This window comes from Pan troglodytes, chromosome 8, assembly GCF_028858775.2.
Source record: "Pan troglodytes isolate AG18354 chromosome 8, NHGRI_mPanTro3-v2.0_pri, whole genome shotgun sequence".
Classification (NCBI taxonomy): Eukaryota; Metazoa; Chordata; class Mammalia; order Primates; family Hominidae; genus Pan; species Pan troglodytes.
Genome location: NC_072406.2, coordinates 115,147,982 through 115,162,972, shown reverse-complemented (window position 1 = coordinate 115,162,972; position 14,991 = coordinate 115,147,982). Strand labels below are relative to the sequence as shown.

Here is a 14,991-nt window from a genome sequence, read left to right as displayed (position 1 = left end):
GCATTCGTTTCATACTGAAGGATCTGCAGTTCAACAAGACCCACAGGTGAATCCTCTGCACATTAAATTCTGAGAAGCACTGAGCTAATGAGTAGGGAACAGAGTGGGATTTAACAGGGAAGTAATTCAGTCACACCCAGTGGAGGCCAAATAATAGCACGACACACTGTAGAAACATTCAAAGTAGCTCAAATTTGGCAAAGGGCTGGAGGGTGCAGACATCTTGGACACACAAAGGCCCAGGTGTGCTGAATGCAAGGGAGCTCGCACGGCAGCAGCCCTCCATAGCCCTGGGATGGGGCCCTTCCGGGTCAGCCAAATATCATCTACACATTGAGAATTTATTCATTTGATAGTTTGTTTTGGTTTATAGTTATATATAAGAGTTCTAAGCAAAGGAATCTTATACCTAGTCAATTTTATACTGACATATACTTAAGTAGTATAATTTTAAAAGTTTCAATGCTGGGTGTCCAAGTAAAATGGGTGTGTTATCTGTGCTTGACTCAAGATTAAGGATCCGTTACTGCACTAGGGTACACAGACCGTGCAACTTAAAAACCCATAAGGAGGTTGCTATTAAAAGCTTAAATTCTCCTTCCTATCAGGTGAAGGGTGAAGGCATACTAAGTATTTCAAGGGCTGTATAAATTTTAAGATGCCACCTGCCATACTCCACAAGACGACCCCCGTTCATAGGGAAAAGTCCCTTTTGAATCCATGTCAGATGCTCTAAAAAAGAGTGTGGATGGGCCGGGCACATGCTTTCCACTTCTTCCATTACTACATAGTGATCCCTCATATTATCATCTCACTTTGATTAGCTAGACGTGAACTGTTTCTACTACTTTATAGTTAATAGATTTGCTATAAATATATTTGCATAGATAGCTTTGTAAAACAATGATTTAGATGGGAGGCTACCAGTTTAGGATATGATTTATTGTACTTTTTCTTTTTTGTCTACCATTCAGTTAAAAATTTGAGGGGATGGGGCATCTGTTTCCTAAAATCAGTAATAGATGCTTAACTTTGTCAACTGTCTGACATCTACTGATATAAATATCATTTTTTTTACTACTTTCCCAATTAATGTGACATATTTTGGTTTTGTTGTTCTTAAACTAGAACTGCATTCCTAAAATAAACCCAGTTCAGTCACAGCCACAAGTCAGTAACCCTGGGTGTGTGTTGCTATCTGCTACCATTTTATTTAGAAATTCTACATCAATGTTAACAAGTGAGATTGGCTTATATTATCAGATTTTAGGATTAAGCCCATATTAGCCTTAAAGAATGCAATTGACTATCATGCCATCTTGTTCTATAATATAGAAATTGTGAGTTTTTTGAAGATTGACTATTTTTTCTAGCAAATCCTTTTATTCTAGCTGCTTTTATAGGAGAGGAGAGAACTTTTTTTTCCTTTTATCACATCAATTATGCCAACAGAACACTGACTCTGTTCATATTTTCGAAGAGCCAAATCTTGATTGTGTTTGTTGGTTATAAGGCATTTTCAATTTTAAATTATTATTATATATTTTTTTTTGAGACAGAGTCTCACTCTGTTGCCCAGGCTGGAGCAGTGGCGCGATCTCAGCTCACTGCAACCTCCGCCTTCTGGGTTCAAGTGATTCTCGGGCCTCAGCTTCCTGAGTAGCTGGGACCACAGGCGCACGCCAACACATCTAGCTAAGTTTTGCATTTTTAGTAGAGACGGGATTTCACCATGTTGGCCAGGCTGGTCTTAAACTCCTGACCTCAAGTGATCCGCCTGCCTCAGCCTCCCAAAGTGCTGGACAGGTGCAAGCCACCACGCCCGGCCAGTTTATATAACAATCTTTATTAATTTGTTCTTTTTTAGTTTGCTGCTTTGCTCTTTTTCCACATAATTATAGTTCTCTATTTTCTTTTTAAGTACGTAAGGAATAAGATTTCTTAAAACTGACAGACCACCTCTATGGTATTTACATTATTTAATAATAGACTTTTATGGTAATACTATATATATTTTATTACATTCTATATGTTTTCTCTAACTCAGTTGCTATTTAGGACTTTTATTTTGCCATTAGCTCTATTTTTAAATTAAATAGTACATGCGCATGGTGAGAAATTTAAACTATACAAGGAAGAAGTCAGTCTTCCTTCCACCCTGTTTTCAACCTTTCAAGTTGCCTCCTTAGAGAGACTCGCTGTTACCAGTTTATTGGGTAACCTTCTGAAGATATTTCATGTAGATTTGCATGTTTCTCTTACAAAAAAGAGAGTACATTATACACTATGTTCTGTGTCTTGAATATAAACCTACATAAGAGAATGTATCACAATTTTAACATGACTTAGTATTTTTTAATATATGACCTTTTCTTTTTTTAAATTTATCTTATTTTGTTTGGAGATGGGGGTCTCACTCTGTCCCTCAGGCTGGAGTGCAGTGGCACGATCTCGGCTCACTGCAATCTCTGCCTCCCAGGCTCAAGTGATTCTCCCACCTCAGCCTCCTGAGTAGCTGCCACCACTCCTAGGCTGATGTTTGTATTTTTGTAAAGACAGGGTTTCACCACATTGCCCAGGCTGGTCTTGAACTCCTGGACTCAAGTGATCTGCCCGCCTCAACCTCCCAAAGTTCTGGGATTACAGGCGTGAGCCACCATGCCCAGCACTTTTATGTATTTTTTATTTCGAATTTTATTTCATTATGATCGATTCAGGTAGTTTCATGAAATTTCTTTTTGTATTTACTAGCATGTACACTGTAACATGATAAATGATCAATTTTTATGAGTCACATAGCTTTTTTATTGAGACATGCTCACTCTGTCGCCCAGGCTGGAGTACAGTGGCACAATCACAGCTCACTGCAGCCTCCAACAGCTGGGCTTAAGCAATCCTGCCTCAGCCTCCTGAGCAGCTGGGACTGTAGGCACCTGTCACCAAGCCCGGCTAATTTTTAAAAAATTTTTTGTAGAGAAGGGGATCTTGCTCTGTAGCCCAGGCTGATAAACTTCTGGCCTCAAACGATCCTCCTATCTTGACCTCCCAAAGTTCTGGGATTACAGGCATGAGCTACCACACCCAGCCCACATAAGCTTTTTCGAAAGTATATTTCTCTTGATTATGTTTAATTTCCTCCAAATCTGTTAATTCTATTTTACAAGGTATTCAGTTTAAAACTATGACTTTTTTTTAGTATGCCTGATCTTCTATGATGGTGGAAAAACACTTCCACCAAAATCATGTTCCTATTTCTTACATACGTATTTTGTTAAGTTATTTAAAGCATGTAGAGCCAATAAAGCTTTTTCCATGATTTACTGTGCTTTTAACTGTCTTTATTGCTTCTGAAATGCATTTTGGTGTAAAGATCTACTTTTACAGATAAAACTTGAAGTTTTGGCTTTTTTATGCATATGTAGTGGGAGGTATGTACATGGTAACTTACAAAATACTCTTGTTTACTTAGGTCATTTTCCTTGAATAATTTGGAATTTATCTTATCTAGGGCTTAAACTAAAAAATGATGTGTTTCTATTTACAATTATATTCCTATCAATTACTTAAAGGGTTTTTTCCTGCAGGGAGAGCATCTCACTGGCACTGAGGCCAGGAAGGGAAGGCAGATATTATTGCTTTTTTCTTATTTAGTGCTCTTGAAATGCAGTGGAGGCCAGACGCGGTGGCTCATGCTTGTAATCCCAGCGCTTTGGGAGGCTAAGGCAGGTGGATCACTTGAGGTCAGGAGTTCAAGACCAGCCTGGCCAACAAGGTGAAACCCCATCTCGACTGAAAATACAAAAATTAGCCAGGTGTGGTGGAGCACGCCTGTAGTCCCAACTACTTGGGAGCCTGAGGCAGGAGAATTGCTTAAATTTGGGAAGCAGAGGTTGCGGTGAGCCAAGATCACACCACTGCACTCTAGCCTGGGTGACAGAGCAAGATTCCCTCTCAAAACAAACAAAAAACAAAACAAAAAAACAAACAAACTCCACAGTGGATCATGCTCCCTAAAGTGGCATGAACTTCCAACGCTGGCTTAGTGACATATTAGGTAGAATATGCTTTGTTAATGATGGCAGCTATGCCAGATTGACTGAGGCTGTGAGGGTGTTTCATTTTGCTCTTCTCTTTGTACCTTAGGTAACTGGCTGTCTGCAAGATCATGGTTTTTCACCAAACATCTCCGTAAGTCCTGTTCATCAAACATACACACTACTTGTAAAACCCCCATGGCATTATCAGCCTAACAGTTCAAAAAACTTGTCACCTTTATATAAGTATTTAACACAAATTGGTATACAAATACAGGTAAATATACATAGATGTCTATCAAAAATATCTTAAAAGATTTACTTGTAAATGGACAGAGATTATGAAGTCCCTTTTCCATAAGATTTTTAGATCCATGGCTTTCTTATATAGCAATAAAGCATTACTGAATCACAACTTCATAAACACTAACTATATAAAAGTAGACAACTGAAAACCACAGTTTCTAATATTAACACTAAAATTCACAATGTCAATATTCCAATTCCTCCTGTGACAGTCTTTGATGTATCCAGAGTTTCTCCAGGCTTAAGGAATATTCGCATCTCACTCGTATGAGAAACATGAATGTTTTATTCCCTCACTGCAGTAAATAAACTAAATTCCCAACAGTGCACTCAGAGTTACAAGCTTATATTATCTCCAAAGAGGAAAGAAAAAAAACAATTGAGGAAAACTAAATTTAGAAGATGAATCAGCGTACTAAATTAGTAAACTTGCAAACAGAAGTTTCTAAGAAGGACTGTAAGAATGTGACATGTAATCAGCTAACCCTCGGCATTTTCCTACTCCTCACTCCTGCTTCCAAACACCACAATGCTGCCCAAACATGGGGTCACACATGAACACAACACTTTCCCGAGCTTGAATCTGCACATTTGATCCACATTAGCATTTTATCGACTAATATCCACCTTGGCCTCCATGCCAAGGATAGAGCTCTATTAAGTGAAACTGTGATAAAAAAGGCCTCCTGTCAACCCAAGCACCAAAGCCACTCAAAGGAAGTTTAGAATGAATTGACCTTCTCACCTCATCTACTGAATTATGTTACAGTGAGAAGGAATTAGCTACTCTGCTGTAAGAGGCTGTAATTATCCTATCAGTTCCTCTATAAAACAGTTTGGTTGGTAACCAGGAATAAAAACAACAACAAATGGATTATTTTGATGGCGTTAATGGAAGAGATGCTAAGATATCTCTAAGAAGCTGTATAAACTTAAGTCCTCATGAAGGATGGAAAAAAGGATGGAAAAAGGACCAATAACCCATGACACTTAAATTTCAAACACCCACTGAGATTCAGACATGTACTGGTAAACTCTCCCACACTCTTCAAAAAATACTAACAATTGAATTCACCATTTTCATCTGACTCAGTAATCACTAGGTGCATCCCCCCAACTTTTTTTTTTTTTTTGAGACAGGGTTTTGCTCTGTCATCCAGGCTGGAGTGCAGTGGTGCAAACATGGCAACCTCCTGGGCTCAAGCAATCCCCGCCCCACCCCCTGTCTTAGCCTCCCAAGTAGCTGGGACCACAGGTGCATGCCACCACATCCAGCTCATTTTTAAATTTTTTGTAGAGATGGTGGTCTCGCCATGTTGCCCAGGCTGGTCTTGAACTTCTGGCCTCAAGCAATCCTCCCACCTTGGCCTCTCAAAGTGGTGGAATGACAGGTATGTGCCACTGCACCCAGCCTACTAAGCACCTTTTAGTATTGAAAATTAAAGTAACTATTGGCATTGCTTTATATTAGAATTACTTTACAGATATGAAAACAGGAAGATAAAATTCTCCCATGTCTAAGGCTACCCCCTATAGAAAGGTTCAGTATGTACACGGTGACACCCATTCACTTACACCAAACTGAAAGATGGATACTCAGTGAGAGCAAACCACTATTGAATAATTCTTCTGACCTGCAGAATGAGAACGAAGTAGTCTACTGGCTTGTTGCGCTGGTAGAGGTAGTATTCGGGGGCTTTCTTGTTCTTCTCATCATATTTCAGTTCCTGGATGACATTGGGGTGCTTTAGCAGCCTTAGAAGGATCTTCTCTGACATCTGGGATGGGCTAAATGCTTCTACTTCTATAGATATAAACACAACTTGATATTACATTTCAAACAGAGAGAGAAAAATTATACTATTAATAGTAATTGAGGTGTTTAGATAAGAATACTTGGAATCAAAGTGATAGCATTTGAATGGACGAGGCTTCCGTTTGGTGATCCACTGGGGACAGATTACCTGGGAGAAATTAGAAAGTGCTGAATTCTCACATTTGTTCCTTTTACTTCTTTCCTTTTCAACCCATCATTGACTTCAGTCCTCATAAAAGTACACTAATTTGACTGACAGAAACGAAAATCAACGGCAAGCGGGCTCCTTGAGTGCGGGGGATGCCCCTCAACAAGCCATAACAGCCTGACTGTCGACCAACAGCCAAAGGAAGAAGCCAAGGTCAGGAGCATCAGGTGCGGTTAGTGCCAGCGCACACACACAGGTGCCCCACGTCTCCCTCTCCCACTCAACTACCCCAAGGAATGTGGGGAACAAAGAGGGTTGAGACTGGAAATAAGAGCAGGGCATGTGCACACATCAACATGCTAATTTAAAAAAAAAAAGTAATGTTCAAAAGTATTTACAAAGACAGCAATTTTATTTTAAATAACAAAAACAAAAATTACTGACTGAAGGGTGCTATCCTACAACTGGACTCTATGATATCTCAGAAGCAGAGTAGGAGATTTAGTTTTAGTTTTCTTTTATTTAATTTAAATTTTTTTTTTTTTTTGAGAAGGAGTCTCACTCTGTCACCCAGGCTGGAGTGCAGTGACGCAATCTCGGCTCACTGCAACTGCCACCTCCCGGGTTCAAGTGATTCTTCTGCCTCAGCCTCCCGAGTAACTGGGATTACAGGCGCCCACGACCATGCCTGGCTAATTTTTGTATTTTTAGTGGAGATAGAGTTTCATCATGTTGGCCAAACTGGTCTCAAGCAATCAGCCTGCCTTGGCCCCCCCAAGAGCTGAGATTACAGGCAATGAGCCACCATGCCCGGCCTAGATGTTTAGTTTTAATTTGTGGTTCTTAAATGATGAGGAACAGTATTATCAAAATTAGAAAAAGAATAATAAGTGAAAGTCATCGTCTGTTCTTTTATTTTCTAATTATGTATTTATGAAAGCTGCAAGTTCTGTATTAACTTGTGACTTTTTTGTAATAAGATAGTAATTACAGGAATTTTAGAAAATACAGAAAAAGAAAGAAGAAAGAAAAACTTATCTATAAGCCAACCACTCAGATTACCATTCTGAGCAATCAAGTGAGCATTTCTTTCCAGTGCCATGCCCAGGCACGTGTGCTCATGTATACATGTGTGTACACACAAAAACACAACTCTAATCTTAATGTACACATAGTTTTAGATTCTGTTTCTCCCCACTTTGTATTAAGCTATATTTTCTGATGTGATAAATATAATATTGTGAGCATTTCCATGTGTCTGAGAACACGACCTTAAAGAGTTAAACAGCATTCCACCACGTGGTTGCGGCTAGCTTTCTTTTAAACATGGTTTAAGTTTACTGCATGCAGATGAAAGGCACTGGCTGCCTATCAGGGACACCGATGTCTTCTAAAGCCACTGGATGCTTTAGACTTTCTCACACTTCCCCTGGCCACCAGAGCTCAACCCTGGAGAGCATCTGGGGATGGGAGAAGGGTTGGTCAGTATCTTAAGTCCATTCAACCTTGACCTCTCTGGAGCAGTCAATGCCGGCTGGGTTGGTGGTTTAAACAACATGAACACTTGCCTCCTGAAATGGACTCGAGTTAATCTGATCTGAGGAGGCCATCAAGAAATCCATATCAAAGTTCTTAGAATTTGATTTCATTAAAATCATAAAAGATAAAGATTTAATTGTGAAAACCTAGTTTTCTTCTTTGCAAATCACAGCCCCTGTGTTACCACTGATGTCCAACTGTGCTTCCAGGACAAGCTGAAGAGAGATTGGACTCAATTGTCCATCAAACAAGCTGGTGCCAGGCTGGCACCATCAGCCTGCTCCGCCAGCTGGCTCTCCCACGGACCTAGCTGGAAGGAGATGGCCTGGCCTACTGTACACATGCAGTGTGGCACTAACATTCATCCTTACCTTTCAGACCAATTTTAAGTTACTGGTCCACCCCTGGTAAATGTCTCAGAGGGTTCATGCCGACACTGAACATAGGAGAGGAGAGAATTTAAAAAGAAAAAAACAAAACAAAACAAAAAAACAAAAAAAAAACAAAACACAAAAGTGGCATTACTTATCACCCCATTTCCCAGTGTCCACCCCCAACCCACCCCAGTCAGTGGTGGGTGAGAAACACGCTTCAGGGTTGGTAGAGATCTCAAACTGTGATAAGCTGCACTTGCCTGTTGCTAGGAAACGGTGCATGGCCAGGAGGAGCTGTGGTGATATTTTAACCTTCATCTCGCTGTCTGTCTGCTTAAAGGCAGAAAAATCTTGCTTTCGTTCCCGGTGAGCCACTTTCTTTTTCGTTCTGTTGTCAGCTAAGGGAGGAATGAAAAGAGAGAAAAAAAAAGAAATGCATCCCATGAGATGAGGGCTCTTTTTGAATGAAAAAGACAAAATATATTGGAAGAGCTGGACTGTATTTCCAGATGCAGGCGCTCTATGCACAGATGCCACAGGGAAGGAGGGAGGGAGAGCCAGATCCTCATCAAATCAGCACGGCGGCCTGGGCACCACGCAGTCCGCAGCGAGTGACCGCAGGCAGCCTGATTAGTGAATGTACTTCAGGAAGGTCTGTAGAGGGCCCTTGTGAGCACAGCATCAGGCAAATGCTGACAGAGCCTCTCACAAGACCCACAGAAGCACACAGCAACAGGGCGCGCAGCCTGGAGTGCACAGTCCACTGTTGCTCAATGTCACCATCCTCCAGCAAAGGACCACCACTGTGTACACACAAGGGAGGAGTGTCCCTGCCTGTAAGAGGCCACTTCCCTCTGCTGAAAGACAACACACAAACAAAACCCCCTTAAGAAACAAACATGAATGCTTTCGCAGAGCAGTGTTTTAATAATATGTTTGCTTCACTGCTACTCCAGACCATGAGATCCTCAAGGTCAAGCAGATACGAATGGGATCCGGACAGAGGTCTGCGAACTTCCTCCGAAAAGGGCCAGAGAGTCAATATTTTAGGCTATGTGGGTCTACATAGTCTCCACACTGCTGTTTAGAAAAATGAAGGAGCATGGCTGTTTTCCAATCAAACTTTCTTTATGAACACTGCAATTTGAATTGCATATAATTTTTGCATGTCACAAAGTAATTGTTCTTCTTTTGGTTTCTTTTCTTTTCTTGAGATAGGCTCTTGCTCTATTGCCCAGGCTGGAGTACAGCAGCACAATCGCAGCTCACTGCAGCCTCAACTCCAAGGCTCAAGTGATCCTCTCACCTCTGCCTCCCAAGTAGCTGGGACTGCAGGTGTGTGCCACCACGCCCAGCTAATTTTAAAATTTTTTTGTAGAGACAGAGTCTCACTATGTTACCCAGGCTGGTATTGAACTCCTGGGCTCAAGCAATCCTCCTGCCTCAGCCTCCCAAAGTGCTGGGATTACAGACATGAGCCACCATGCTTAGCCATTTTGCAACAATTTTAAGATGTGAAAAGACACTCTTAGCTTGCAGGTCACCAGAAGCAGAGTGCAGGCACTCATGGGCTTTGGTTTACCAGCTCCTGACCTGGAAGTTACCTCCTGCAAAACCATCTTTCAAGTATTTTTCTGGACAAATTAATGATCAAGAAAAAACGAGCTTAAAGACAAGACCCCAACTGCTTGCTCCTTCCCAAGGACTGAGTCACTGCATTATTGTTTCTTGCATAAAGCAAAACAGATTGATTACTAGGCTTTTCCTGAGAAGGCGACTGCAACTTCCACTTTTTGTCTGTCTCAATTCTTTTGAGAACCAGACAGTAGAAATCAATACAGAATTTAAAAATAATTTTCTAATGGCGACAGCTGTCACTCCCAATCTCTATCCAGATCAAGAATATACCTGAAATCGGCCAGGCACGGTGACGCCTATAATCCCAGCACTTTGGAAGGCCAAGGCAGGTGGATCACTTGAGGTCAGGAGTTCGAGACCAGCCTGACCAACATGGTGAAACCTTGTCTCTACTAAAAATACAAAAATTAGCCAGGTGTGATGGCGGGTGCCTGTAATCCCAGCTACTCAGGGAGGCTGAGGCAGGAGACTCACTTGAACCCAGGAGGCGGAGGTTGCAGTGAGGTGAGATCGCGCCACTGCACTCCAGCCTGGGCAATAGAGCAAGACTTAGTCTAAAAAAAAAAGAAAAAACCTGAAACCACAAGTCCAGCATCTTGAGCCAGTAACATCAGGCAACACTTCTGTATGAGATCAGTCCAATCAAGGCTTAAGAGAAGTTAAACTAACATTTGTATAAAACTGAGGTGCAAACATAGGATCTCCTAAATGGTAAATCGCCTTCCTAATGGTAAGTACTACCCCTGGGCAAACAGAAATACAGGGACACACTTGGTTTGGGGTTTTTTTTTTTTTTGAGACGGATTCTCTCTCTGTCACCAGGCTGGAGTGCAGTGGTGCGATCTCTGCTCACTGCAACCTCTGCCTCCTGGGTTCAAGTGATTCTCCTGCCTCAGCCTCCCGAGCAGCTGGGACTACAGGCGCACGCCACCACACCCAGCTAATTTTTGTATTTTTTTTTAGTAGAGGCAGGGTTTCACCATGTTGACCAGGATGTTCTCCATCTCTTGACCTCATGATCCGCCTGCCTCGCCCTCCCAAAGTGCTGGGATTACAGGCATGAGCCACCACGCCCAGCCACAGTTGGTTTTTAAACAGTCATTTGTGAGGAAGGATGAAAAGAACGTAAACATACAAATAATATTCTCTGAGACCTCTGACGACCCTCCAAGTGAGGAAAGGATAAAACAGATGTGGGAAAGGGTGTTTTTTAAGAATGCTATTCAGATGTGAGGATAAAACAGGATACGTTTTCAGAAAATAGTCGTTAGTTAAGTGTAAAATTTTTTCTTTTGTGGGTACAGGGAAGACTTTCTCAGTTTTATTTATTTATTTTGAGAGAGTCTCACTCTGTTGCCCAGGCTGGAGTGCAGTGGTGTAATCTCGGCTCACTGCAACCTCCACCTCCTGGGTTCAAGCGATTATCCTGCCTCAGCTTCCTGAGTAGCTGGGATCACAGGTGCGTGCCACCATGCCCAGCTGATTTTTATATTTTTGTAGAGATGGTGTTTCGCCATGTTGGTCAGGCTGGTCTCTAACTCCCGAACTCAAGTGATCCACCCGCCTCGGCCTCCCAAAGTGCTGGGATTACAGGGGTGAGCCACCATGCCCAGTGACTTTCTCAGTTATTATTATCATTTTTTGGAGAGAGAGTCTTGCTCTGTCACCAGGCTGGAGTGCAGTGACGCAATCTCAACTCACTGCAACCTCCGCCTCCCGGGTTCAAGTGATTCTCCTGCCTCAGCCTCCCAAGTAGCTGAGACTACAGGCATGTGCCACCACGCCCAGCTAATTTTTGTATTTTTAGTAGAGACGGGGTTTCACCATGTTGGCCAGGATGGTCTTGATCTCTTGACTTTGTGATCTACCCACCTCGGCCTCCCAAACTTTCTCAATTTTAAAATGTGGGATGTTTCCTTCTAGCAGGACTGAATAAAAAGCACCCTGCTTTGAGCAAAGCAGACTTTATCCTGAATGACCAGCTTGTTGGGAAGCTCAGACAGTCCATTTCCCCTCCGCCAAGCCATGCTTTAAAACCAGGCAGCATACACAGAGCCCAGATGCTCTTTCTCTATCCCACCCCTGGGACCCCCAAACATCTCAGGCCTGGACCATCTCTGGCTTTATGGAACCCTTGAGCATTGCTAAGGGTGCGGCCAAAGAAGATTTAAGCTCCACAGTCCAGCAATCATATTTTACACTTTAATGAGACAGGACTCAGTCCAACACTCAGTTCAGGATCAAGTCTACACCTGGGCAAATAAGGTATCCATACTTACCTCACCCTGCCCTGATCCAAGCCACTCCCCACTTTCACCTTGCCCAAAAGAGAAAGCAGAGAAGCAGAGAACAGGAAAAACACATTCTTACTGTGTACCCTACCCTATCCTGCTTCCCACACCCCCGACCCACTGCCCCAGCAAGCTACACTTGCACATCTCACCTCCACCCCTGACCCAAGGGTTCTGGAACAAGGAAGTATAAACAGTTGTCATCTATCAGTTTAACAAATCCCATTCACTTTTTTTTTTTTTTTTTTTTTTTTGAGGCGGACTCTCACTCTGTTAACCAGGCTGGAGTACAGTGGCACAATCTTGGCTCACTGCAACCTCTGTCTCCTGGGTTCAAGCGATTCTCCTGCTTTAGCCTCCAGAGTAGCTGGAATTACAGGCATGCACCACTACCACTACGCCCAGCTAATTTTATATCTTTAGTAAAGACAAGGTTTCACCATGTCGGCCGGGCTAGTCTCGAACTCCTGACCTCAGGTGATTCACCTGCCTCGGCCTCCTAAAGTGCTGGGATTACACACGTGAGCCACCACGCCCGGCCTCCCATTCACTTTAAAGAGTACTTGAGTTATGAAAAGTACAAACAGAAGTTTATCTGAAAACAATATACCTAGTTGTATAAAATGAAATTTTAGTAGAGATTTTTTTACACATGTAAAATAAAATTTAAAACCAACAGCAGTTTTCTGTTTAGGGCAAGTAATGCCCTCATCAGTGGTTAGAAGCAGCTGGCTGTTCAGAAGAACGCTGTCGCTTGACATTACAGGGTCTGCTCCTTCTGATAAAAGGACTGGTATATACCAACAGGTTGTGCACGGCCTACACACATCATGTGTCATTATAAACAGAGGCAGCAACTGGAGAAACGTCAGAAGACTCACAAACAGCACAACAAAAAAAGCAAAGGTTTCGGGAAATACACTCAGACAATGCTACTTACTGTATAAATCTGTTTCATCAAGAATCTCAGATTTGATGATTTCTTCAATCACATCTTCTAAGGTGACAATTCCCAGAACTTCATAAAATGGATCCCCTTCTCCCTCATTGTTTACCCGCTGCACGATAGCCAGGTGAGATTTACCTTTAGAGAAAAGAAAAAGTTTAGGAAGTGACTTTCTGAATTTTCTGAATGACATGTTATATGTGACATGGTAAAAACACCAGCAAACACAGATGTCGAATTATCAAAATCTCTGTTTCAGCATTTTAAAATGGTACTGAGACATCACAAACAAATGGAAGAACTTCAAGAGCCATTAAAAGGCAGAAAGTTACGCCAGAAGAGCGTCACCCTCCACATACATTGCACTGCACCATTGTTCTCTGCTTCCTAATGGTAATGTCTCTTGTTGCGTAACCTTTCAGCAACTGCCACCTAAAGAGAGTGGTTCTCAAAGTGTGGTCCATGGTGCCCTAGGGATTCCCAAGACCCTTATAGGAGGTCCATGAGGCCCAACTATTTTCATAAGAATACTAAGATGCTATTGGCTGTTTTCACTGTGTTGAAATTTGAACTGATGGTGAAAAGGCACCTTAGCACAGATGAACGTAGTGGGAGCAAGCTGCACTTAGTGAACACTGTTCTCTGTCACAACACACATGCAGTAAAGGGAAGGAAGTAGCTTCTCTTAAGAATGTACTTGGCTGGGAGCGATGGCTCACTCTTGTAATCCAAGAGCTTTGCGAGGCCCAGGCGGGAAGACCACTTGAGCCCAGGGGTTCACAATCAGCCTAGGCAACACAGTGAGATCCTGTCTCTACAAAAAAATAAACAGAAAAAGTAGCTGGACATGCAGGCCTACAGTCCCAGCTTCCTGGGAGGCTGAGGTGGGAGGATCCAGGAGTTTGAGGCTGCAGTGAGCTATGATCGAGCCACTGCACTCCAGCCTAGGCGACAGAGTAAGACACTGTCTTAAAAAAAAGTCCTTGCTGAAGCAGTAAACATTAATTTCATTAAATCCTGACCTGAGTACATGTCTTTTGGTAATCTGTATGACAACATGGGAATTGTCATAAAACACTTCTGTTGAATTCTGAAGTATGGCAGCCGTCCTGAGGAAAGACTCTTGTGATTGACTTGCAAGTTGGACTGGCCACTTTCATTGTTGAATGTTTGTACTTCAAAGACGACTACTAGACAAACTATAGTTATATAGACTTGGGTATTTGTCAGGCATTTTCTCAAAAATGAACCTGTCACATCAAGGAAAACAATAGGCAGTGTGGACTGCCAATGATAAAATTTGAGCTTTCAACAGACAGTTAAAATTTTAGCTGGGTGTGGTGGCTCACGCCTGTAATCCCAGCGTTTTGGGAGGCTGAGGCAGGTGGATCACCTGAGGTCAGGAGTTTGAGACCAGCCTGGCCAACATGGCAAAACCCCATCTCTACTAAAAATACAAAAACTAGCTGGACGTGGTGGTGTGTGCCTGTGATTCCAGCTACTCAGGAGGCTGAGGTGGGAGAATCACTTGAATCGGGGAGGCGGAGGTTGCAGTGAGCCGAGATTGTGCCACTGCACTCCAGGCCTGGGCAACAGAGTGAGACTCCCACTCAAAAAAAAAAAAAAAAAAGCTGAGCGCAGTGGCTCACATTTGTAATCCCAGCCCTTTGGGAGGCGGATCACTTGAAGTCAGGAGTTCAAGACCAACCTGGCCAACACGGTGAAACCCTGTCTCTACTAAAAATACAAAATAAATTAGCCAGGTGTGGTGGCGCACGCCTGTAATCCCAGCTACTCAGGAGGCTGAGGCAGGAGAATGGCTTGAACCCAGGAGGTGGAGGTTGCAGTGAGCCAAGATCGTGCCATTACACTCCAGCCTGGGCAACAAGTGAGACTCTG

At 42.6% G+C, this 14,991-nt stretch overlaps 1 protein-coding gene across 2 annotated transcripts in view; it reads right to left on the bottom strand.

The window, feature by feature from the left end:
• The window catches only part of CNNM2 (cyclin and CBS domain divalent metal cation transport mediator 2), a 159,089-nt gene that overhangs the window by 15,217 nt on the left and 128,881 nt on the right, over positions 1–14,991 (bottom strand). For both annotated transcript variants that reach the window (XM_001171922.8, XM_508008.9), the window contains exons 2-4: positions 13,087–13,230; positions 8,478–8,615; positions 5,975–6,144 (exon numbers count right to left, since the gene is read on the bottom strand). In XM_001171922.8, the coding sequence (XP_001171922.1) occupies positions 5,975–6,144; positions 8,478–8,615; positions 13,087–13,230 (452 nt within the window). The remainder of the gene's footprint in view (positions 1–5,974; positions 6,145–8,477; positions 8,616–13,086; positions 13,231–14,991) is intronic.